Here is a 27,178-nt window from a genome sequence, read left to right on the forward strand (position 1 = left end):
ACTAATGGCCTACCTATGAGCTAATGGCCTACATGTGAACTAATGGCCTACATGGGAATCAATGGTCTACCTATGAGCTAATGGCCTACATGTGAACTAATGGCCTACATATGAACTAATGGCCTACCTATGAGCACTAACGGCCTACCTATGAGCACTAACGGCCTACATGTGAACTAATGGCCTACATATGAACTAATGACCAAGCTGTAAACTAATGGCCTACAGGTGAACTAATGGCCTACATATGAACTAATGGCCAACCTGTGAACTAATGGTCTACCTATGAACTAATGGCCTACATATGAACTAATGGCCTACCTATGAGCTAATGGCCTACATGTGAACTAATGGCCTACATGGGAATCAATGGTCTACCTATGAGCTAATGGCCTACATGTGAACTAATGGCCTACATATGAACTAATGGCCCACCTATGAGCACTAACGGCATACATGTGAACTAATGGCCCACCTATGGACACTAACGGCCTACATGTGAACTAATGGCCCACCTATGAGCACTAACGACCTACATGTGAACTAATGGCCTACCTATGAACTAATGGCCTACCTATGAGCACTATCGGTCTGCGTTTGTTGGGCTTTGGCTGATACTGTTCCACCTCCTCGTACGTGGGGATTTCTTCCGTGTCATACTCTGAAACATCAACATCTCTTTCACCCGCAGTCAGGAATCTAGTCTCACTTTTACATGTTACATTGTCAACTACACCCAGGTAAGAACACACATGTATAGCAAAATATCAGAGATATAGAGAAATATTTGATTGGTGACATGTGTTGATTAAATGTCACAGAATTTGATTTAAATAAATTAGTTTCTTAATAAAACAAATTTACAATAATCTACAAAGAAAGATGCTTCCCAAGTCCCTGCCAGGCAAGTACAGCTCGTGGTGCCGAGGGAAGCGGCACATGACTAGAACACAGAATAAAGGTTGTGGTCCCGAACATTCAAACTGCCCCATCACGTTCTTGAAGCCAACCAAATCAGTCTTACTGACATACACAAATTTATAGAAAAAACAAAATTAAAGTGCAATTTACATATAATAGTTGTTGTGTTTTTTATGAAACTGCCAACCATTTATATGTTACATGTATTGCATTACGCAATATCTGAACCACAACGTTTAATTTATTGACTGTTAGCAAATAGGACAGAGCCCGGTACCTCCATTCTGTACAGCGTGGTACATTGTTTTACGTAATTTCTTTTGGCGCGGAATTCTTGGACTGTACCGACATGGGCTCAGTTGTCCTGGGGCGGACACAAATAAACAGAAAGAGAATGTATGTGAGCTGTGAACAGGTGAAGAATAGAAACAAGCATAATCACGATATTCATACAAAGACGGGCTTGCCTTAACAACCAGGTGTGGTACAACGTGTGGGTCAAATCACTGCTCCACAATGGCCCAGTACTCAACAGACATGACTATACGGACACTCCAAGGCATAGTGACGTTACCTGGTCTACAAAGCTGCTGATCAAAATTGGAATATAACAAAAAAAATTGAAAAAGCTTGTTTTCATCTCACCAAGCCTGAAGATACATGCTGGATGTTGCCCATTAACTTCACTTCACTTTTAGTCTCCTCTTTTGTTCCATTTATATTGTACCCACAGATTACAATTTTCAAGAGATACACATATATACATATATTTTCATTCCAACCATTCAAGAATCTTTAAACCAACAAAATCACAAAAACAAAATACAGTAAACTACAGTTATAACGAACTCAAAGGGACCACTAATTTTAGTTATATCCATCGTTTGTTATACGCATTTCGATGTCAGACATCGTTTATCAAGTCATGTGACATCATGTTACTCAATAAATAACAAAAGTGTGCACTGTACATGTACAGAATATATCCACTTCAATCACTGTGTTACTATTGTTAACTGAGGGTGTAGTTTGAGGACAAAGTGTCAGTACTTAAAGAGTAAATCAACTGCCTTCAATTGTTTATTGACACTTTGAACAGCCGTGCTTGGCTGCGGATATTTTGATAGTCAGATTGGTGCCACGTGAGGAGCTCAGCTCAGGGATTAACAGTTCTATTACACTTAAACATTATCGTTGACAGAGTACACCTGGGACCACAACGTGAGTTGGCCATATCTGTTATTTCGTTATGAGCATGTTCGTTATATCCAGGGGCGGTCGGGTAGCCTAGTGGTTAAGGCGTCCGCTCGTCACGCCAAAGATCCAGGTTCGATTCCCGACATGGGTACAATGTGTGAAGCCCATTTCTGGTGTCCCCCGCCGTGATATTGTTGGAATATTGCCAAAAGCAGCGTAAAATCAATCTCACTCACTCATTATATTCATCAACTTCATATGATAAAATATATGGCAAATGCCCAGGACCAAAGAACAGTTTGTTATATCTGTTGTGTTTGTTATAAACGTAGTTTACTGTAAATAAGATTTTTATCCACACAGCAAGGGGCATTCATTTTCAGAATCTTCGAGCCATTGACATTGCTTGGATGAAGCCACCATGCAAGACAGAGCCCTAGTGTAACTCTACACGGCTGAAAAGGCAAGCCCCCCTTTCACATACTGAGGTAAATATTGCATGTGGACAGAAGCTAGAGAGAGGGAAGTGCCCCTGTGGTGCCCCTGTGGTGCCCCTGTGGTGCCCCTGTGGTGCCCAGTAGACTGTCCAGCGGGAACAACACTGACCAGTATTTAACATTTCTAGAATAATCAAGGAGCACCAAGGTCCACAGCACGTTAAGCCAGGTAACATGGATGTTCTGATTGGCCGCAGAACACAGGTGGTAAACTTAAACGTAATTGCAAAATTTGTAAGTTGGACATCATTTCTGAAACCAACTCCTCTCCACATTCCTAAGTCCCAGTTCATCAACACATTTTCATCAATTAGCCAGCGTGTTGTAGCTCCATTTGTTAATGATGCCCTGCGCCAGACACCAGCATCGCTTCACCAGAAAGTAGCGTCCTCGTCGCCTCCATCTCTGTCAGCAGCCTCCCACAGCTACTTGGGATCAGACTCAAGGTATCAGATCAGACTCAAGGCATCAGATCAGACTCAAGGCATCAGATCATTCTAACCTAGGTCACAGGTACAGCCATGGGGTCCTAGGGACCTCTTCTAACCTAGGTCACAGGGGACCAGCCAAGGAGTGCTGGGAACCTCTTCTAACCAAGGTCTCTCATGACAAGAGGTTTTTGTTTTCTTAACTGTAACTTATATCCTCCCCTATGTAGTTAGGCTGTGTGGTTCACAGACATCGACGGAGCGTGTCCAGTCAGACTCAGTTTGTGGTAGAGAACTAAAGGAGGATGGACCAACACGCGGTGCAGTCTCGGGTGTTCCACCTGCCCACAACTCACTTGTCCCATTGCGCACTTGTCCCGGGGAACCCTTGGCATCCGCTCTTCGCTGCATCTCATTCCTGGAACAGCAGGACAAGATGACTAGCTTTATAGAAGACAATATTCAAACTTCTTTGCATTAAAAAAATATACAACTTTTTTCTGGATCCAGATCCTAATAATACAAAAGTGAGTGAGTATGTTTTTACGCCGCTTTTAGCAATATTCCAGCAATATCATGGCGGGGACACCAGAAATGGGCTTCACACATTGTACTTATGTGGGGAATCGAACCCAGGTCTTCAGTGTGACGAGTGAACGCTTTAACCACTAGGCTATACAACTGCCCCTAATACAAAAGTTTGCTGATTACTGAATATTTTGCCCTAAACAGGAAGAAGCTGATACAGATTTCCTTTGTCAGATGATGCACGGCCCAACTGAAACACGTTACCTCTCTTGGAGCTGTTTACTAGGAATAAGGCCAGCACTAGTGATTGTCTCCCCTTCTTTCCTGGCTTGCCACCAGGTGGGGTCATCTTGATTGACAATGTGAAGGACATCTCCTCTCCGAAACTCGAGCCCAGCTTCGGGGCAGGGATTGGTGGTGTCCGTCTCGGGGGTGTAGTCAAACAGTGCCTTCACTCTCATCTGAAACAAGGGCCAGGAGACATCACCAGGAGATGTAACATGGGAGGGGGGGAGGTGTGTGTGTGTGTGTGTGTGTGTGTGTGTGTGTGTGTGTGTGTGCGTGTGAGGGAGTATGGTTTTCCCCCGCTTTTAGCAATATTCCAGCAATATCATGGCCGGGGACACCAGAAATGGGCTTCACACATAGTACCCATGTCAGATATCGAACCCGTGTCGTCGGCATGACGAGCGATTGTTTTAACCACAAGGCTACCCCATCGACCCATATGTAACATGGAGTCATATGAAGTAATGTGAGATATACCACAGTGTCACAGGCTGATTTGGGATTCTCAGGATGATATGGGGATCTCGGGTTGATATGGGAATCTCGGGTTGATATGGGGATCTGGGGATCTCAGGTTGATATGGAGATCACGGGTTGATATGGAGATCTCAGGTTGATATGGGGATCTCAGGTTGATATGGGAATCTCGGGTTGATATGGGGATCTGGGGATCTCCGGTTGATATGGGGATCTGGGGATCTCGGGTTGATATGGAGATCTCGGGTTGATATGGGAATCTCGGGTTGATATGGGGATCTGGGGATCTCCGGTTGATATGGGGATCTGGGGATCTCGGGTTGATATGGAGATCTCGGGTTGATATGGAGATCTCGGATTGATATGGGGTATGATATGAAAACTGCCCTATAACAACCCTTTTATCACATACCTTAACATCAAATTGGAAAATGTATCCATCCATACAACATCTCAAAATTTTGTGTATGTCCGTAAAAACATGTTCACCTTGTTTTGAGGACATTGTCACTGGAAAGCTAGCCGAGCAGACGAGACACCAAAGGACTCAACTCCAATTTCTTACCACCCAGGCTGATATCGATCGCCCATTCAAATTGCATTGATTAGCCATATCAACTTGGAAGGGGGCATAATACGGGTCTGGGTTATTACACCCCCTGTGATACGACGGTCTTCATGTTGGCTCTATCACACATGCAACATACCCCATATCATTGAGGGGCATATGATAAGGTGAGATCTGACATTATGCTATGATGGTGACTTATAAGGTTCGAGATTCACATAAAAAGACTTGACACAAAGACATTAAAGTGATATAGTTTTTAGTATAATCCCATTTCATATTGATACACTTTTGCCAACGATGTTGGAGGGATTTTATCCCAGTTTCGTAGAAGTTCTTCTCTTGGCTGGCACAACATCATCGTTCAAGTTGAAATGGGTTCCAGCGAGAGATTTCTTCATGTTTGGGGAGTCGAGAATCAGGTGGATGCTGAAGGAGTTCAAGGCCACACTTGTGGAATGTATCCATGGCAACGAGTGATTTGTGCCCAGGCAGATTATCCTGACAGAAGATTTCTCTTTTTCTCAGCTTCCCACATCTCGTCGTCTCAACTTTATCCCGTAATTGCCTCAAAAATGCAGCATGATATGCTCTGTTTATTGTCTGGCCTTTTGGTCGACAGTCCACCATGATGACAGACACCTCAGTATTCTATAAACCAGAGGCCAGAACTTTTCCTGCTTTTCTTAATCAGACATGTGATGCCTGGTGCAGGTTTGGTGAGATGTCAGAAACTTTGGAACCCCGTGAGCTGATATCTTCTTTATCATGACAGTCTCTGTGGTAATAGACTGTACTCTCTCCTGGGAATGCCTACAGAACTAGCAAAAGCCAGTCATTGGCTGGCCGGTCATCACCATATCGTGGATTCTCTTGGTAATTTCTGGTGTTGCAGAAAACACAGGCCTTCCAGGACGCGGGTCATCGTCAAGACTCTCTCTTCCATGTTTGAACTCTGCAGGCCAACTCAGTATGGTTGCATAGGACAGGGCTCCTTCCCATGTGTGCTGTATTCATATCCTAGTGGATGTGAGATAAGGTGCCCTTTTCACTGCACTTTCTACACGTAGGTCCATTTTTCATTTCTACTGACTTGTGACAGCGAAACAATTTGCTTAACGGACTCAACATTTTGTGGCTCTATCTCTATGACATCAAGTAACCTTCACAAATATTTGTTTCATTATTCCTCCACTTCTTCAATGTGGGCTCAGGACTTATCCCCCAACCCTCGCATGTGAGACAGTTACCTGACACTGGCGTTGGTCTGGGCCGTTCTTGGAGTTGCTTGGCACCAGCTTCAGCGTCACGGGGCCGGTTATCCTCGACTGAAACATCAATGATGAAACTTCATCACAATTCACATCACAATCTTCACTGTTTCAGACTACAGACTGTATCAGATCTACTAACTTCATCACAATTCACGTCACAATCTTCACTGTTTCAGACTACAGACTGTATCAGATCTACTAACTTCATCACAATTCACGTCACAATCTTCACTGTTTCAGACTACAGACTGTATCAGATCTACTAACTTCATCACAATTCACGTCACAATCTTCACTGTTTCAGACTACAGACTGTATCAGATCTACTAACTTCATCACAATTCACGTCACAATCTTCACTGTTTCAGACTACAGACTGTATCAGATCTACTAACTTCATCACAATTCACGTCACAATCTTCACTGTTTCAGACTACAGACTGTATCAGATCTACTAACTTCATCACAATTCACGTCACAATCTTCACTGTTTCAGACTACAGACTGTATCAGATCTACTAACTTCATCACAACTCACGTCACAATCTTCACTGTTTCAGACTACAGACTGTATCAGATCTACTAACTTCATTACAATTCATGAGAGGTCCAATCAGGACATGAAGTCGAATACGCATCAGTGATACTTCAGTCAATGATTTCTAAATGCTTTACCAGGGCATTTGACATGTCATACAGCAGATGAATCAGTTCACTCCCAAAATGCAGAACAGAAATTGATTTACATAATGCATGCCAGTCACACCTGATTAATGAATGGATCATTCCAGAATTCTAGACACCTTATAAACAATGAGATTAAGACTTTTTTGTGCTGAGCCTTCTTCTGTTTTAAACATATAAACATTATAAGAATGCTGCTTTCATTTAGGAACTATATTAATTGTTATTATGAATCCATACAGAGCCGAGATAATAAGTCATAATACAATCAGCTAAGTTCTGTATTATGGAAGGATACCGATGAATACATACAGAGCTGAGATAATAGGTCATAATACAATCAGCTAAGTTCTGCAAGATGCTATTTGACACACGACATGTTCAGAGTACACCACTCACCAGAATGTCAACGACCTCATTGGGATCGCAGCCCCGGACACACACACCATTCACCTCATGGACCTCGTCCCCGACGTGGATCAAACCTGCAACAGAAGTCCACAGACACTCCAGTGTCACACTCTATAGGAGGGTAATGTGTTGGCAGGTGAACGGTACCTGATATTATCCATGTTAGAATGATGACATCTGATTGGTTCTGGTGATCTTGATTAAATACTACCAGTATGTATCATGCCTCGGACTAATTTCATTTTTGCTAAAAATTATGTACATGTATTTGCTGTATACTAAAAAAACATAATAGTACATTCACATTTACACACGGAGTGAATTTGCAAGGTGAAAGGTTATCGTAAGCCGTGTCCAGGATTCAAGGGGATTCCCCTTTGCTGTCAATGAGGTCCTTCAAATGACCCCTTGTTGGTCTGAAGCCCAGTTTGTTGGGTCGCTGATGGTAATTGGCATCTGGAGATTATGCGGGCTAATTAATACGGCGCCAGCCAGATGACAGAGGGTTGGAGTGTTGTTTCCCTTTATGTGTATGAAATATCTCAGTTCTGTTTAATAAAGTCACAAATATGTTGAACACATCAGTTTGCATTCAGCGTGGTCAAAAAGTATGATGAATATTTTGACTAAATGATGTCATGTGACAGATGTCTTGTCTCACAAGCCTTACCAAGTTGGACTTACCCTGTGAAATTAAATTGGTCAGGCAAAATGTCTTCTTCCAAACTTACAGTAAACAAAATAGTCTGTTTGAATATTTCAGTGATATCGAGTCGCAAAACTCGTGGTAAACCCACCGCTTCTGTCTGCTGCTCCTCCATGTAACACCCGCGCCACCTCGATGTTGCCGGAATCCTCATTCAGCTGTATCGTCACACCCTACAACCAATCAACACACACTATCAGCTGTATCGTCACACCCTACAACCAATCAACACACACTATCAGCTGTATTGTCACACCCTACAACCAATCAACACACACTATCAGCTGTGTCACTTAACAACCAATCGACATTCATTATCAGTTTAAACTAAAACTAAATTATGATGCAAACTTGTCAAGAAAACCAGAGAATAATAAATTCAAAATTAGTCTGAACATCACTTGTCACTGCATTTCCACGTTCACTGAACTCATATCAGGCTCGTTATATTCCTACCAGTGGCTCATTGCTCTTGATGAGTCGGACGACCTTGACAGCAGCCTCATCTTCGTCTACCTCCTCTGCGAGGGGTCCAACCTGAGGCGAGTAGTCCGACCTCGAGATCTTGTCATGGGTGTACAACAGCGCCTGATACGAGAAGAGCAGACATTACCACAGAATCCACACAACATCAGTCCCAAGGTGAAGGCATGGATAACTAGAGTTTCTCTGTTTAACCACTTGGATCAGGAAGGAGTTTATTCACAACCTATGAAATATATATGTTTTAAAAATGTTTCTTTGGTTGATTTCATGAAATGATGGTCAGTTGAAATAAACCTGAAATTATAACGAACACCTTTATATCCAATGTTAAAGGGTTACTTCCCTTCTTCAGCCCTAGTTTATGTTTTGGGACAACAGTAGAAAAGAAGACACCCAAATTGTCATTTTTATTTCACATTGCAGCAGGGGTCCGGAAAGGGTCATATGCACCGGACATGTCCGATTGGGAATCTCAAATGTCCGGTTTAAAATATTGCTTACCAGACATTTAAACTTTTCTGTCCGGACATTTTAAAAAACAAACAACGCTACCTTCAGGGTCCAAATAATTGATGAGCGTTATCGTATACCTTCAACGACTTCAGGTGAATAAACAGGCATAACAAACTTGGTCAATAAAAGTATGAAATTTGATGTGAAACATCACTAGACAGGATGATTTTTACCATATAAAATGTATTTCCTGCTCTCAAAGGCATTGTTTTATATGCAGAGATTAAGATTACTGTGTGTATTTTCTCGTAAACTAAGCCGGAAATAGCAATCAACTGTGCACACGTTTCCTCCCAATCTACCGGTGATTCAGTTAAAACGTACCCAGTGATACCACTTTAAAGAATTTTGATGCAATGGTGGGAAGAAATTGTATCTGAAATTATTATTTTATCAGGAAGAATAAATTCCAATATCGTGTTATTTTAGTTGCAGCTTCCACCATATATACTTAAAATTATGAAAAACCATAAGCGTAGCACCTTGGTACAGATGGTATACAGGATATTTTTTTACGTATGGAACGATTTTGACCAGTCACTGTAGGGACTTCTCGCACTACATGTATTTCGATTGCGAAAACGTTATGTTGACATTTAATAGTCAAACTGCCTCAAATATGACTTTTAGAGAGTCATGGTACCGCATTTATGATATTGTATCCATTCTCTTGCAACTAGAGTTCATTTCAAAGCGTCAATAGCGGTAATCTGACTGTGGTTGCTGTAAATAACGGTGGGTTGTGTGATCTTCGGATCACGTCGCATATGATTTCGCCGAAATTATTGTAAACATTATTATAATTATTGAATGAAATATTGAATAATATTAATCAAATATATTGCAAACTCCAGATAAACAGTGAGCAATGTTTTTATTACCAGATATTATAATGATAGGATTAAATTGCATTCTTCAATTCGGATTTGTTGACTTGTATTTTGTGGTGATCAGCTGATAATGTTTTCTGAGATGGGGGAAAACATTGTGTCATTGGAAAACTTGAGTTCACTAAAAATGTTAGTAAATTTTGGGAGCCATGCTTTACCGCGCTGTAACCGAAGCGCTCAATAACGAGGGAACACTGTACGTAACAACTTATTTGAAGGGGGCGTGGCCTAAATGCAAATGTCCGATTGGGATTTTAAATTTTCCGGACCCCTGCATTGCAGACCTGAGAAGCCTCTCCATATAGTTTGTAACAAGCTCTGTACCTGTAAATGAGGTTTAGACAAGATGTCGAGGAGTTCTTGTACTCTCAGGTCCTCTTCTTGGCAGCGTATGGAGCAGAACACCTGGACCAGAACAAACCAGTTATAGCAAATCACACAGAACACCTGGACCAGAACAAACCAGTTATAGCAAATCACACAGAACACCTGGACCAGAACAAACCAGTTATAGCAAATCACACAGAACACCTGGACCAGAACAAACCAGTTATAGCAAATCACACAGAACACCTGGACCAGAACAAACACCACATCATTCAGTTATACCATATAATTCAGTTATACCACATCATTCAGTTATACCACATCATTCAGTTATACCACATCATGGCAGCACACAGAACACCACATCATTTAGTTATACTACATCACGGCGGCATACAGAACACCTGGACCAGAACATCATTCAGTTATACCATATCATTCAGTTATACCACATCATTCAGTTATACCACATCATGGCAGCACACAGAACACCACATCATTTAGTTATACTACATCACGGCGGCATACAGAACACCTGGACCAGAACATCATTCAGTTATACCATATCATTCAGTTATACCACATCATTCAGTTATACCACATCATGGCAGCACACAGAACACCACATCATTTAGTTATACTACATCACAGCAGCACACAGAACACCACATCATTTAGTTATACTACGTCACAAATCAGCAAAAACATGTGAATTAGTGGGCCACCAGTTTTTTGATGAGTAAACAATAATTTCTTTCATCTATTTTTGCTAACCATTTCATATGACCACTTATTTTACAAACAAAAATATAATCAATCAACAGAGAACAACCACCAGCTGTGCATCAATCGGGCCCACATCAATGTCTGGACAATATTGTGAAGGGAGACAACTCTACTGAACCTACTCACATCAGCAGCTTGGGAGACGGCAAACTCAGCCACAGGACGGACTTGTTGATTGGTGGAAAGTAATCGGTAAACCTGTGACAGACATTATTGTGTTATATGTCAATAACCTGAAGGGAACTCACACACTGTGGCAACAAACCGCGCCAGTGAGTGATTGGCCACAAATGGCTATGCCACCAGAGTTCTAATTAGGGTCTGACCGCAGGGACAGTGATGGTCAACAAGACTGGTCACCATTTTATTGAAACCTTTTTCAATGATTGAACATTTTCTTCATTTTACTGTGAGTAAATTATAGATGAGTCTCAAACACTGAACAATCATGAAATGCTCCAATTCACAAATAGTTTTGTTGTTACATCATGAACAAAGAGTCAAATTCGTTTTTACTCATTTTTAATAATTTTTTAAGACACCATTTTGCAAGATGCCAGACAGCTTGAGAGAAAACTGTTACCATGGTTACTGCAGGTTATAATTCAACAACTCACAAATATCTGATAGGATGAAGTAAGCAAGTAACTCCAACAAGCCATACCACTGTATTATCGTTCTGTATGGTAAATACCTCATGTTTAAAGAACAGTCATGACTACACAAACAGCTTTGGGCAGTATTTTACATATCATTCCCAGGTGGGCTCTCCCACATCCTCATCTCGCACACTGTCTTCCCCCACGACAGTCATAATGCTGGCTTACGTGCAGTAGAAGACGCAGGTCCCTGGAGCGCAGGAAGCGGCGGAGGAAGGCGATCTCAGGACCCTTGCTGGGAAGTCGTGTCTCCAGGCTTGGCAGCGCTGTCAGGAGCTTCTGGGCATCTGGAAGGTTGACGGAGAATCACATAATTTGATAATGTCCCTTTAAGGCAATTACAGGCCAATGGCTAAACCATCGTCCAGCTCAGGGGACAGGATAATGTAAGTTTGGGGTCACGTTGGGGGAGCTCAGTGGTGACTTGTGCGATCATCTAGTGTAGAGTTGGGGTGAGAATATTGACCATTCAGAGGTCAATGGTTGGGATCATCTGGGTGTAGAGTTGGGGTGAGAATATTGACCATTCAGAGGTCAATGGTGACTTGTGGGATCATCTGGGTGTAGAGTTGGGGTGAGAATATTGACCATTCAGAGGTCAATGGTGACTTGTGGGATCATCTGGGTGTTGGAATTTGGTAAATCTGGACAGTTGGAGGAGATCATCAAACCTCCAAACCCAGTTACCCCTATCTCGTCAAACCTCCACACCTAGTTACCCCCCTCTCACAATCAAACCCCCACACCTAGTTACCCCTCTCTCATCAAACCCCACACCTAGTTACGCCCCTCTCATCAAACCCCAAACATAGTTACCCCCCACTCCCCATCAAACCCCAACACCCAGTTACCCCCTCTCCCCATCAAACCCCACACCCAGTTACCCACCTCTCCTCATCAAACCCCACACCCAGTTACCCCCCTCTCCTCATCAAACCCCACACCTAGTTACCCCCCTCTCCTCATCAAACCCCACACCTAGTTACCCACCTCTCCTCATCAAACCCCACACCTAGTTACCCACCTCTCCCCATCAAACCCCACACCTAGTTACCCCCTCTCCCCATCAAACCCCACACCCAGTTACCCCCCTCTCTCCATCAAACCCCACACCTAGTTACCCACCTCTCCCCATCAAACCCCACACCTAGTTACCCACCTCTCCTCATCAAACCCCACACCCAGTTACCCCCCTCTCCTCATCAAACCCCACACCTAGTTACCCACCTCTCCCCATCAAACCCCACACCTAGTTACCCCCTCTCCCCATCAAACCCCACACCCAGTTACCCCCCTCTCCTCATCAAACCCCACACCTAGTTACCCCCCTCTCCTCATCAAACCCCACACCTAGTTACCCACCTCTCCTCATCAAACCCCACACCTAGTTACCCACCTCTCCCCATCAAACCCCACACCTAGTTACCCCCTCTCCCCATCAAACCCCACACCTAGTTACCCACCTCTCCTCATCAAACCCCACACCTAGTTACCCACCTCTCATCAAACCCCAAACATAGTTACCCCCCACTCCCCATCAAACCCCAACACCCAGTTACCCCCCTCTCCCCATCAAACCCCACACCTAGTTACCCCCTCTCCCCATCAAACCCCACACCCAGTTACCCCCTCTCCCCATCAAACCCCACACCTAGTTACCCCCTCTCCCCATCAAACCCCACACCTAGTTACCCCCTCTCCCCATCAAACCCCACACCTAGTAACCCCCTCTCCCCATCAAACCCCACACCTAGTTACCCCCTCTCCCCATCAAACCCCACACTCAGTTACCCCCTCTCCCCATCAAACCCCACAGTCAGTTACCCCCTCTCCCCATCAAACCCCACACCTAGTTACCCCCTCTCCCCATCAAACCCCACACCTAGTTACCCCCTCTCCCCATCAAACCCCACACTCAGTTACCCCCCTCTCCCCATCAAACCCCACACCCAGTTACCCCCACCCACCCCATCAAACCCCACACCGAGTTACCCACCTCTCCCCATCAAACCCCACACCTAGTTACCCCCTCTCCCCATCAAACCCCACACCCAGTTACCCCCCTCTCTCCATCAAACCCCACACCTAGTTACCCACCTCTCCCCATCAAACCCCACACCTAGTTACCCACCTCTCCTCATCAAACCCCACACCCAGTTACCCCCCTCTCCTCATCAAACCCCACACCTAGTTACCCACCTCTCCCCATCAAACCCCACACCTAGTTACCCCCTCTCCCCATCAAACCCCACACCCAGTTACCCACCTCTCCTCATCAAACCCCACACCTAGTTACCCCCCTCTCCTCATCAAACCCCACACCTAGTTACCCACCTCTCCCCATCAAACCCCACACCTAGTTACCCACCTCTCCCCATCAAACCCCACACCTAGTTACCCACCTCTCCTCATCAAACCCCACACCTAGTTACCCACCTCTCATCAAACCCCAAACATAGTTACCCCCCACTCCCCATCAAACCCCAACACCCAGTTACCCCCCTCTCCCCATCAAACCCCACACCTAGTTACCCCCTCTCCCCATCAAACCCCACACCCAGTTACCCCCTCTCCCCATCAAACCCCACACCTAGTTACCCCCTCTCCCCATCAAACCCCACACCTAGTTACCCCCTCTCCCCATCAAACCCCACACCTAGTTACCCCCTCTCCCAATCAAACCCCACACCTAGTTACCCCCTCTCCCCATCAAACCCCACACCTAGTTACACCCTCTCCCCATCAAACCCCACACTCAGTTACCCCCTCTCCCCATCAAACCCCACACCTAGTTACCCCCTCTCCCCATCAAACCCCACACCTAGTTACCCCCTCTCCCCATCAAACCCCACACCTAGTTACCCCCCTCTCCCCATCAAACCCCACACTCAGTTACCCCCCTCTCCCCATCAAACCCCACACCGAGTTACCCCCCTCTCCCCATCAAACCCCACACCCAGTTACCCCCCTCTCCCCATCAAACCCCACACTCAGTTACCCCCCTCTCCCCATCAAACCCCACACTCAGTTACCCCCTCTCCCCATCAAACCCCACACCCAGTTACCCCCCTCTCCCCATCAAACCCCACACTCAGTTACCCCCTCTCCCCATCAAACCCCACACTCAGTTACCCCCTCTCCCCATCAAACCCCACACTCAGTTACCCCCTCTCCCCATCAAACCCCACACTCAGTTACCCCCTCTCCCCATCAAACCCCACACTCAGTTACCCCCTCTCCCCATCAAACCCCACACTCAGTTACCCCCTCTCCCCATCAAACCCCACACCTAGTTACCCCCTCTCCCCATCAAACCCCACACTCAGTTACCCCCTCTCCCCATCAAACCCCCCACCGAGTTACCCCCTCTCCCCATCAAACCCCACACTCAGTTACCCCCTCTCCCCATCAAACCCCCACACTCAGTTACCCCCTCTCCCCATCAAACCCCACACTCAGTTACCCCCTCTCCCCATCAAACCCCACACTCAGTTACCCCCCTCTCCCCATCAAACCCACACCTAGTTACCCCCCTCTCCCCATCAAACCCCACACCTAGTTACCCCCTCTCCCCATCAAACCCCACACCTAGTTACCCCCTCTCCCCATCAAACCCCACACTCAGTTACCCCCCTCTCCCCATCAAACCCACACCTAGTTACCCCCCTCTCCCCCATCAAACCCCACACCTAGTTACCCCCTCTCCCCATCAAACCCCACACTCAGTTACCCCCTCTCCCCATCAAACCCCCCACCGAGTTACCCCCTCTCCCCATCAAACCCCCCACCGAGTTACCCCCTCTCCCCATCAAACCCCCCACCGAGTTACCCCCTCTCCCCATCAAACCCCACACTCAGTTACCCCCCTCTCCCCATCAAACCCCCCACCGAGTTACCCCCTCTCCCCATCAAACCCCACACTCAGTTACCCCCTCTCCCCATCAAACCCCCCACCGAGTTACCCCCTCTCCCCATCAAACCCCCCACCGAGTTACCCCCTCTCCCCATCAAACCCCACACTCAGTTACCCCCCTCTCCCCATCAAACCCCCCACCGACTTACCCCCTCTCCCCATCAAACCCCACACTCAGTTACCCTCTCTCCCCATCAAACCCCACACTCAGTTACCCCCTCTCCCCATCAAACCCCACACTCAGTTACCCCCCTCTCCCCATCAAACCCCCCACCGAGTTATCCTCTCTGCCAATCGAACCCCACACCTAGTTACCCACCTCTCCCCATCAAACCCCACACCTAGTTACCCACCTCTCCCCCATAAAACCCCACACTCAGTTACACCCTCTCCCCATCAAACCCCCCACCGAGTTATCCTCTCTGCCAATCGAACCCCACACCTAGTTACCCACCTCTCCCCATCAAACCCCACACCTAGTTACCCACCTCTCCCCATCAAATACCCACACCCAGTTACCCCCCTCTCCTCATCAAACCCCACACCTAGTTACCCACCTCTCCCCATCAAACCCACACACCCAGTTACCCCCCTCTCCCCATCAAACCCCCCACCGAGTTATCCTCTGTGCCAATCGAACTCTCCTCTGTCTGGTCAAACTGGTCAAGTAAATCTAAGCCTACAGTCCTCCTATTGATTCAGAGCCTGCTCAGCTGAAAAAAACACCTCCAATCTACTGGTGCACATTGACCCCTTTGTCCATGGCACACAGTTAAATGTCCTCCAACACAGACAATGTCTGACACCATAAGAAAATATGAAACACCTTGTGGCTACAGACAATCCCTGAAATCAACTGACAAGCAATAAAATTAGTCACATTTTCATTTTCTGAAACTGTGAAACTGCACAAGACAGACCCATGAGTGAGACTGACTGTGTGGGAGACAGACCCATGAGTGAGACTGACCTGTGTGGGAGACAGACCCATGAGTGAGACTGACCTGTGTGGGAGACAGACCCATGAGTGAGACTGACCTGTGTGGGAGACAGACCCATGAGTGAGACTGACCTGTGTGGGAGACAGACCCATGAGTGAGACTGACTGTGTGGGAGACAGACCCATGAGTGAGACTGACTGTGTGGGAGACAGACCCATGAGTGAGACTGACTGTGTGGGAGACAGACCCATGAGTGAGACTGACTGTGTGGGAGACAGACCCATGAGTGAGACTGACTGTGTGGGAGACAGACCCATGAGTGAGACTGACTGTGTGGGAGACAGACCCATGAGTGAGACTGACCTGTGTGGGAGACAGACCCATGAGTGAGACTGACCTGTGTGGGAGACAGACCCATGAGTGAGACTGACCTGTGTGGGAGACAGACCCATGAGTGAGACTGACCTGTGTGGGAGACAGACCCATGAGTGAGACTGACCTGTGTGGGAGACAGACCCATGAGTGAGACAGACCTGTGTGGGAGACAGACCTATGTGGGAGACAGACCCATCAGTGAGACTGACCTGTGTGGGAGACTGACTGTGTGGGAGACAGACCCATGAGTGAGACTGACCTGTGTGGGAGACAGACCCATGAGTGAGACTGACTGTGTGGGAGACAGACCCATGAGTGAGACTGACTGTGTGGGAGACAGACCCATGAGTGAGACTGACTGTGTGGGAGACAGACCCATGAGTGAGACTGTCTGTGTGGGAGACAGACCCATGAGTGAGACTGACTGTGTGGGAGACAGACCCATGAGTGAGACTGACTGTGTGGGAGACAGACCCATGAGTGAGACTGACTGTGTGGGAGACAGACCCATGAGTGAGACTGACCTGTGTGGGAGACAGACCCATGAGTGAGACTGACCTGTGTGGGAGACAGACCCATGAGTGAGACTGACCTGTGTGGGAGACAGACCCATGAGTGAGACTGACCTGTGTGGGAGACAGACCCATGAGTGAGACAGACCTGTGTGGGAGACAGACCTATGTGGGAGACAGACCCATCAGTGAGACTGACCTGTGTGGGAGACAGACCCATGAGTGAGACTGACATGTGTGGGAGACAGACCCATGAGTGAGACTGACTGTGTGGGAGACAGACCCATGAGTAAGACTGACCTGTGTGGGAGACAGACCCTTGAGTGAGACTGACTGTGTGGGAGACAGACCCATGAGTGAGACTGACTGTGTGGGAGACAGAACCATGAGTGAGACTGACCTGTGTGGGAGACAGACCTGTGTGGGAGACAGACCCTTGAGTGAGACTGACTGTATGTGAGACAGACCCGTGAGGGAGACTGACTGTGTGGGAGACAGACCCGTGTGGGAGACAGACCCATGAGGGAGACTGACTGTGTGGGAGACTGACCTGTGTGGGAGACAGACCCATGAGTGAGACTGACCTGTGTGGGAGACAGACCTGTGTGGGAGACAGACCCATGAGTGAGACTGACTGTGTGGGAGACAGACCCATGAGTGAGACTGACTGTGTGGGAGACAGACCCATGAGTGAGACTGACCCATGTGGGAGACAGACCCATGAGTGAGACTGACTGTGTGGGAGACAGACCCATGAGTGAGACTGACTGTGTGGGAGACAGACCCATGAGTGAGACTGACTGTGTGGGAGACAGACCCATGAGTGAGACTGACTGTGTGGGAGACAGACACATGAGTGAGACTGACTGTGTGGGAGACAGAACCATGAGTGAGACTGACCTGTGTGGGAGACAGACCTATGTGGGAGACAGACCCTTGAGTGAGACTGACTGTATGTGAGACAGACCCGTGAGGGAGACTGACTGTGTGGGAGACAGACCCGTGTGGGAGACAGACCCATGAGGGAGACTGACTGTGTGGGAGACTGACCTGTGTGGGAGACAGACCCATGAGTGAGACTGACCTGTGTGGGAGACAGACCTGTGTGGGAGACAGACCCATGAGTGAGACTGACAGTGTGGGAGACAGACCCATGAGTGAGACTGACTGTGTGGGAGACAGACCCATGAGTGAGACTGACCTGTGTGGGAGACAGACCCATGAGTGAGACTGACTGTGTGGGAGACAGACCCATGAGTGAGACTGACTGTGTGGGAGACAGACCCATGAGTGAGACTGACTGTGTGGGAGACAGACCCATGAGTGAGACTGACTGTGTGGGAGACAGACACATGAGTGAGACTGACTGTGTGGGAGACAGACCCATGAGTGAGACTGACTGTGTGGGAGACAGACCCATGAGTGAGACTGACTGTGTGGGAGACAGACACATGAGTGAGACTGACCCATGTGGGAGACAGACCCATGAGTGAGACTGACTGTGTGGGAGACAGACCCATGAGTGAGACTGACTGTGTGGGAGACAGACACATGAGTGAGACTGACCCATGTGGGAGACAGACCCATGAGTGAGACTGACTGTGTGGGAGACAGACCCATGAGTGAGACTGACTGTGTGGGAGACAGACCCATGAGTGAGACTGACTGTGTGGGAGACAGACCCATGAGTGAGACTGACTGTGTGGGAGACAGACCCATGAGTGAGACTGACTGTGTGGGAGACAGACCCATGAGTGAGACTGACTGTGTGGGAGACAGACCCATGAGTGAGACTGACTGTGTGGGAGACAGACACATGAGTGAGACTGACTGTGTGGGAGACAGACCCATGAGTGAGACTGACTGTGTGGGAGACAGACCCATGAGTGAGACTGACTGTGTGGGAGACAGACCCATGAGTGAGACTGACTGTGTGGGAGACAGACCCATGAGTGAGACTGACTGTGTGGGAGACAGACCCATGAGTGAGACTGACTGTGTGGGAGACAGAACCATGATTGTGACTGACTGTGTGGGAGACAGACCCATGAGTGAGACTGACTGTGTGGGAGACAGATCCATGAGTGAGACTAACTGTGTGGGAGACAGACCCATGAGTGAGACTGACTGTGTGGGAGACAGACCCATGAGTGAGACTGACTGTGTGGGAGACAGACCCATGAGAGAGACTGACTGTGTGGGAGACAGACCCATGATTGTGACTGACTGTGTGGGAGACAGACCCATGAGTGAGACTGACTGTGTGGGAGACAGACCCATCAGTGAGACTGACTGTGTTTGAGACAGACCCATGAGAGAGACTGACTGTGTGGGAGACAGACCCATGAGTGAGACTGACTGTGTGGGAGACAGACCCATGAGTGAGACTGACCTGTGTGGGAGACAGACCCATGAGTGAGACTGACTGTGTGGGAGACAGACCCATGATTGTGACTGACTGTGTGGGAGACAGACCCATGAGTGAGACTGACTGTGTGGGAGACAGACCCGTGTGTGAGATTCATTAACCCAAAATTACCAGAGTACACGACACCATTTCATTAATGTACGGACCCTTTAAATTAGTAATTAGGGGTCCTCTGGACCCCTAGTGTTGTAGGTCAAGGTAACACACTGGACTGCAGACATATTTCACCAACATCAACAGTCTTCCACCAATATCAATAAAACTGATTATATCACATACAATATACATTCCATCTTGACAAGAAACATGTCTATGTCATCAAGAGGATAAGAAAGTTAATAGCTTCATACTCTGAAGCTATATAAACACTTTTCCTACACAAGACGACATAAAATTGTTAAATGGACGAATATTGTCAGAAAAACCTCTGCCTATCCTGTCCGCCATTGTCAGAAGATACCAATAAATATATTCACTCCCGGCTGCATTACTGTTATATTTTTTTCTTCAGTTTTTTATTTTTTTTAAGGCAGCAGAATTTACAAACCAATTTAAAATGGTGGAATATCCTCACAATTTCCTCCACATATCCTGCCTTCCATTATAATAAAATGTCAATAAATATTTTCACTTGTATATTGCATTACTGTAAAAAATATGACCGTAATATACTTTCTTTTGACAAAGTAGTAAACTGTGTATTCCACCACAGACAGTGTCGTGATGGCGGCTGATGAATCCATCTTCAATGGAGGCTGCAGACAGACACAGCGCTGTTAACGGACTGACAGGTAACTCAATCCCCAGACTAACCACATCAGAGCATTGGCCCCTCATCTCAGCCCCCAAATTAACCTTTCATTTCCAAACGCTCCACAGTAACCCAACTTGATATTTTTCATAAAATGCCACCACAAGTCAGCTACTCACATTGCTACTTTGTCTGAAATAATTTATCCCTCACGATCTCGATTCATAGTGATGGCTATTTCGTGTGCCCCAGCATGTTAAACCAATATTGCAATAGCTGCTTTCTTCTAAACTGGCTCCACAGTTTCCTGATTAATTGTGGCAAGGGTTCAAGGGAATGATTAAAATGGCCAAACTTGTCAATGAGCTGACATTTGTACATGATCAACATCTACAACCTTCAACACTGATTGTTCCCATATAACAAGAGAGATTATAGACAGGAGAGGTTAACCCTCTTTACATACATCAATCATAAGAAATCTAAGATATTACCAGAATTGTTGGGAGATTTATACAGAGCTAACAAGTCGCACACCAAACCCGGACCATCCATTAAAATAATCTGTAGTAATAAGATAATTTATTAATTAAACCTTATTGTTTTGATAATGCCTCAGTTAGTGATTCTGGTCTACCACCACATTGAACAGTATTACAGAGCGTCAGCTTGATGTGGGAGGGAGGTCAGAAATCAAGCAGTTGTTAGACGTTTACCACCTACGAGAAACCGACAAGCACGGGTGTGGTGCTGACAAACCTAGAAACATAATCAGGCTGAACCGGGATTTGAACCCATGATCATAGGTTCTGAGAGCCTAAGGGAGACAACTCTGCACAGCGAACTGCGGCACCATGGACTGGGCCTCATGCATGACCTTGTTAAGATAGAGAGACTACTACTCTATACCCCTAATTGTCTGATGTGTATCTGTCACCATGCTTAGATAGTGAGACTACTACTCTATATAATGGAGGTCGACCTCTACCCCTAATTGTCTGATGTGTACCTGTCACCATGCTTAGATAGTGAGACTACTACTCTATATAATGGAGGTCGACCTCTACCCCTAATTGTCTGATGTGTATCTGTCACCATGCTTAGATAGTGAGGCTACTACTCTATATAATGGAGGTCGACCTCTACCCCTAATTGTCTGATGTGTACCTGTCACCATGCTTAGATAGTGAGACTACTACTCTATATAATGGAGGTCGACCTCTACCCCTAATTGTCTGATGTGTACCTGTCACCATGCTTAGATAGTGAGGCTACTACTCTATATAATGGAGGTCGACCTCTACCCCTAATTGTCTGATGTGTACCTGTCACCATGCTTAGATAGTGAGACTACTACTCTATATAATGGAGGTCGACCTCTACCCCTAATTGTCTGATGTGTATCTGTCACCATGCTTAGATAGTGAGACTACTACTCTATATAATGGAGGTCGACCTCTACCCCTAATTGTCTGATGTGTACCTGTCACCATGCTTAGATAGTGAGACTACTACTCCATATAATGGAGGTCGACCTCTACCCCTAATTGTCTGATGTGTACCTGTCACCATGCTTAGATAGTGAGGCTACTACTCTATATAATGGAGGTCGACCTCTACCCCTAATTGTCTGATGTGTACCTGTCACCATGCTTAGATAGTGAGGCTACTACTCTATATAATGGAGGTCGACCTCTACCCCTAATTGTCTGATGTGTACCTGTCACCATGCTTAGATAGTGAGACTCCTACTCTATATAATGGAGGTCAACTGCTATTGTTATTTATTGTCTACATGGTTAGTGAGTTAACAATAATCCACATGACACACAGGTCATAATTACTGATGATATGATTCAATGGTGCAAAGCATTCTGAAACTGGATTCCGAAATATTTTTTGGTACAAGTTACTACAAAAGGGAAATTGTTGAGTTCTACCTTGTGCAGCATATTTACAGTTTGCACCGACAGTATCTTTCCAGGGGGACAATATCCTGTTTCCTTATATAACCCCACGCCTTTGAGCAGCTCATTAATTGTCAGTTGACGGTCTTGCTGCAGACAGTGTGTGAAATACGTCCAAAATAGTCCGAGCCAGGCAGTCTAATTTGTGAAACTTGTCGCTACCCTGCAAATCAAGCAGGTGTCTACATTGTGTAGTCACTCTCAAGGCAGATTAAAACTGTCGACCTCTCAGCGTATCCATATTTGTACCTCCATCACAACAAGAGGCAGAGTCTGAAAAAATGGAAGCAACAAATCCCAGAAGTGACACATACGAACATGTTTGATTTCAGTTATCTCACAGTGTGACAACTCACAGTGTGACAACTCACAGTGTGACAACTCACAGTATGACAACTAACAATGTGACAACTCACAGTGTGACAACTCAGTGTGACAACTCACAGTGTGACAACTCAGTGTGACAACTCAGTGTGACAACTCACAGTGTGACAACTCAGTCTGACAACTCACAGTGTGACAACTCACAGTATGACAACTAACAATGTGACAACTAACAATGTGACAACTCACAGTGTGACAACTCAGTGTTTGACTGTGACAACTCAGTGGGTGACTGTGACAACTAACAGTGACAACTCAGTGTGACAACTCAGTGTGACAACTCAGTGTGTGACATCTCAGTGTGTGACAACTCAGTGTGTGACAACTTACAGTGACAACTCAGTGTGACAACTCAGTGTGACAACTCACAGTGTGACAACTCACAGTGTGACAACTCACAGTGTGACAACTCACTGTGTGACTGTGACAACTCACTGAGTGACTGTAACAACTCACTGTGTGACTGTGACAACTCACTGAGTGACTGTGACAACTCATTGAGTGACTGTGACAACTCACTGTGTGACTGTGACAACTCACTGAGTGACTGTAACAACTCACTGTGTGACTGTGACAACTCAGTGTGACAACTCACTGTGTGACAACTTACAGTGACCACTCAGTGTGACAACTCACTGTGTGACGACTCACAGTGTGACAACTCAGTGTGACAACTCACTGAGTGACAACTAACAGTGTGACAACTAACAGTGTGACAACGCAGTTTGACAACTCACTGTGTGACCGTGACAACTCACTGAGTGACCGTGACAACTCACTGTGTGACTGTATCAACTCACTGTGTGACTGTGACAACTCACTGAGTGACTGTGACAACTCACTGTGTGACTGTGACAACTCACTGTGTGACTGTGACAACTCACTGTGTGACTGTGACAACTCACTGTGTGACTATGACAACTCACTGTGTGACTGTAACAACTCACTGAGTGACTGTGACAACTCACTGAGTGACTGTGACAACTCACTGAGTGACTGTAACAACTCATTGAGTGACTGTGACAACTCACTGAGTGACTGTAACAACTCACTGAGTGACTGTGACAACTCACTGTGTGACTGTGACAACTCACTGTGTGACTGTGACAACTCACTGTGTGACTGTGACAACTCAGTGTGACAACTCACTGTGTGACTGTGACAACTCAGTGTGACAACTCACTGTGTGACAACTCACAGTGACCACTCAGTGTGACAACTCACTGTGTGACAACTCACTGTGTGACAATTCACTGTGTTACAACTTACTGTTGGAGGAACTGCTAAGTGATACAGGTCGTAGACATTTAGCATCCAAAAAATGGCTTCCACAGGAGATATCGGTGAATGAAGGCCAAGGGGTTTTAAACTGTTATTGACTCTCATGTCGATATATTTGTGATATATTTGATATCGAAGACATTCGAACTCGTCATCCTAATATTGGGGCAAACCTAAAGGAGGCAACTGACCAACTCTGCTACAGTCATTCAAAACACATCAACAGTCTACAATCTTACACTGATATTTGTGTCTGCACACACAAGGGAATCACTGGCTCTGTTATCAGGGCTTGAAATAATTCTTTAGAATATCAGTATCAATGAAGTAAGTTCAAAGTAGTTTGCCAAATGATTATGTGAATGTCAACCACTATTGACATTGACACGACATAACCGTCAAGACTCCCATCTTGTAGATCAGGTTACTGAAACTTTGTGACTTCAACTGAAGAACAACTTTCCTGGAGATAGCACCTACACTCTGAGATGAAGCCAACTCCCAGAACTTGGTCTATCAGTGATCATAGGGCTAGACCATCCTAACTGGACCTAGCCACACGATAGTCAAAGCGCTAAGATCGCTTTGAGCAATTGGGTCGGGTTATTTAACTTCAAAATGTCTTCTTTTTTAACGCATAAAAGCTTCAGGGTGAGATGTCTTTTGTTATTGCCTGTCATAGCTCAAGTCCATATTGGTAATATTTCTTACCTACAAAGGGTCCACAAACAAATGGGCTCCACCAGCACTGGTACAATATAACCCACAATCACAAAGGTCACGAGAACATTCCTTCTCTACATAACACAAAGGTATTGCAGAGCAAAGAAAGCAAGAAACCAGTCCATAGCAGGGATCCATTGCAACACCTGACATCTTGCACTTGACGCCATGATAAAACTGGAATACTGTTAAAAGTGGGGTTAAACCCAACCAAACTCACTCACACTTCCAATTGTCTCTGAAAGGACTGAGAAGACCCTGTGTGGAGTTTGTGGAAATCACTGTGCACAGTAACTGTGACATGCCTACTGGTGAAGTGCTTCAGAACATGAGGAAGGATGTATTCACACTCACATCAACTGAACTCTGAAGTGAAAATGTGCAAGTGGGATAATCTGAGCGTGTAAATAAAATTATTCCTATCAGAATATGAAACATGGGTCAAAGAGTTTGTTCTCTGAACACCTCAGAGCCAATGTAATTGTTCTCCTTGATTGCTGTGTACTCAGCCTTATACCCTGCAACCCAGGCCACAGTCTAAATGCTAAACCTGTTTAAAAGTGGAGGGCATTTCTATCTTAAGAGTAACACAATTCTCTACTTCATTAGATGTTTCAGGTGTCTAGAGATGGTATCATGCATTCAATTGATTATCAGTCTCTAAATAGCCCAGACATGGGTTCCATTACTCCATATCCTGATCACAATCCTTGGTCCATCAGGAGTATACATGGGTATCACCAACGTGGTAAACGTCTAAGACCTGCATCAATTTCTTTAATACTGTAAAAAGCGACATTTCGGTATATTAGGATCTATACCAAAACGTCGCTTTTTACAGTATAAAAGAAGTTGTTATCAATAACATTGTGTCTACCTTGTCACCCGTCAACTTCTAAGTAATACAAACAAGGTATTTTGGGGTTGACTGCCATGCAAAATAAAATATTTACCTGCATCACTTCATGCTTTCCTCCAATACTAAGGGACAAATCTATCACAAGTACAATGTATATAGTGGGGTGCCATGAAAAAATTAGTTTAAATTTTGCAAATAAAGATACTAATAATTTGAATATTATTTAGGGGTTGTTTGTCATGCAAAAAAGTTACATAAAATGTGGGGTCAGCAAAATATGCTACATATCGAAGACCAGTCTGCAAAACTAAATCAAAATCTGCAAGAGTGAATGTACTTTTGAAGAACATTGGTGAAGTAAATAATACTTAAATTCACTCTACACAGAGTTTCAACTCTCAGGCTCAAAAACCTTCTCAGGAGAATAGTTTTGCTGCAGCCATAAAAAAATTCCAATTGTTTCATGAAAAAAACCCACTAAAATCCTAAAGATTTGAAAAAATATAATGTCATCAAGTGGAGAACCACAAATGCCAAAGTTCGGTTCAGAGAAGATGTTTACGCAGAAAAATTTCATTTCGAGAATTTAAGAGCATTACTTTGAGCAGAACCATGGCTGAGCAACATCCACAAATCATTTTTGCAATATGACCTCTGTGGCGGCCATATTGAAAATCAGGTTTTCTGAGAATATGCATTGTCAGAAAAGATCAGAGCAAAGGTCAAATTGCAAAGGTCAAATTTAAAATATCGCAAACATTATTACCCGGTACATTTTGAAACAAAATGCTGTATAATGGCCGTACACAATTCCAGCTTATGGCAGAATATGGTCGATGTTTAAAGGTCAAACCAAGGTCAAATTCAAAATATTGTAAAAAAAATCAGACCATACATTTTGAGCCCAACTACTAAGTTCACAAGTACCAAATGTCATTACATTTTGAAGAAACTGACTGACTATTTACAGCTTGTACACGTTAGCTGGCTTTGTGGCCACAGTGAACAAATACAGGTGTCATCATAGGTGGGAACAAGTGTGTGAAGTAGGGCTGGGACGGGTAACTCGGGACTCGGGTCAGGTGGGGTGTGTCCTGAATAGGACTCGGGTACCCACAGGACTACCCAGACCCGTGGTAAGTCATGTGATATATTGTTTGATGACAAAAATTATCTAAAACTCTATGGTTACACTACAAGTCACTAATGTTCCCATTTCTTTCTGACAATGCACCCATTCCTTCTGACTTTTATATGTTTGAATAAAGATAAAACTTCAAGCAGTAAACTTTAGTGTAGGCATGACCAGATCATTTTTACACGTGTATCTACATACATTTTACCAGGGCTACGGTCAAACTTTTCCAAATCAGACAGTTTGTACCTATCTCTAAATATCTACAA

General features: G+C 45.4%; 1 protein-coding gene across 4 annotated transcripts in view; it reads right to left on the reverse strand.

Annotated features, from left to right (window-relative positions):
- The window catches only part of LOC124136799 (MAGUK p55 subfamily member 7-like), a 113,195-nt gene that overhangs the window by 11,248 nt on the left and 74,769 nt on the right, over positions 1 to 27,178 (reverse strand). For 3 of the 4 annotated variants that reach the window (XM_048380514.1, XM_048380513.1, XM_048380512.1), the window contains exons 3-13: positions 11,809 to 11,927; positions 11,108 to 11,179; positions 10,193 to 10,273; positions 8,436 to 8,567; positions 8,071 to 8,152; positions 7,262 to 7,347; positions 6,155 to 6,232; positions 3,836 to 4,032; positions 3,400 to 3,461; positions 1,199 to 1,285; positions 575 to 661 (exon numbers count right to left, since the gene is read on the reverse strand). In XM_048380514.1, coding sequence (XP_048236471.1) covers positions 575 to 661; positions 1,199 to 1,285; positions 3,400 to 3,461; positions 3,836 to 4,032; positions 6,155 to 6,232; positions 7,262 to 7,347; positions 8,071 to 8,152; positions 8,436 to 8,567; positions 10,193 to 10,273; positions 11,108 to 11,179; positions 11,809 to 11,927 — 1,083 coding nt within the window. The remainder of the gene's footprint in view (positions 1 to 574; positions 662 to 1,198; positions 1,286 to 3,399; positions 3,462 to 3,835; positions 4,033 to 6,154; positions 6,233 to 7,261; positions 7,348 to 8,070; positions 8,153 to 8,435; positions 8,568 to 10,192; positions 10,274 to 11,107; positions 11,180 to 11,808; positions 11,928 to 27,178) is intronic. The other variant, XM_048380515.1, reaches the window with a different exon arrangement.

Source organism: Haliotis rufescens, unplaced genomic scaffold (assembly GCF_023055435.1).
Source record: "Haliotis rufescens isolate VD_foot unplaced genomic scaffold, xgHalRufe1.0.p SCAF_31, whole genome shotgun sequence".
Classification (NCBI taxonomy): Eukaryota; Metazoa; Mollusca; class Gastropoda; order Lepetellida; family Haliotidae; genus Haliotis; species Haliotis rufescens.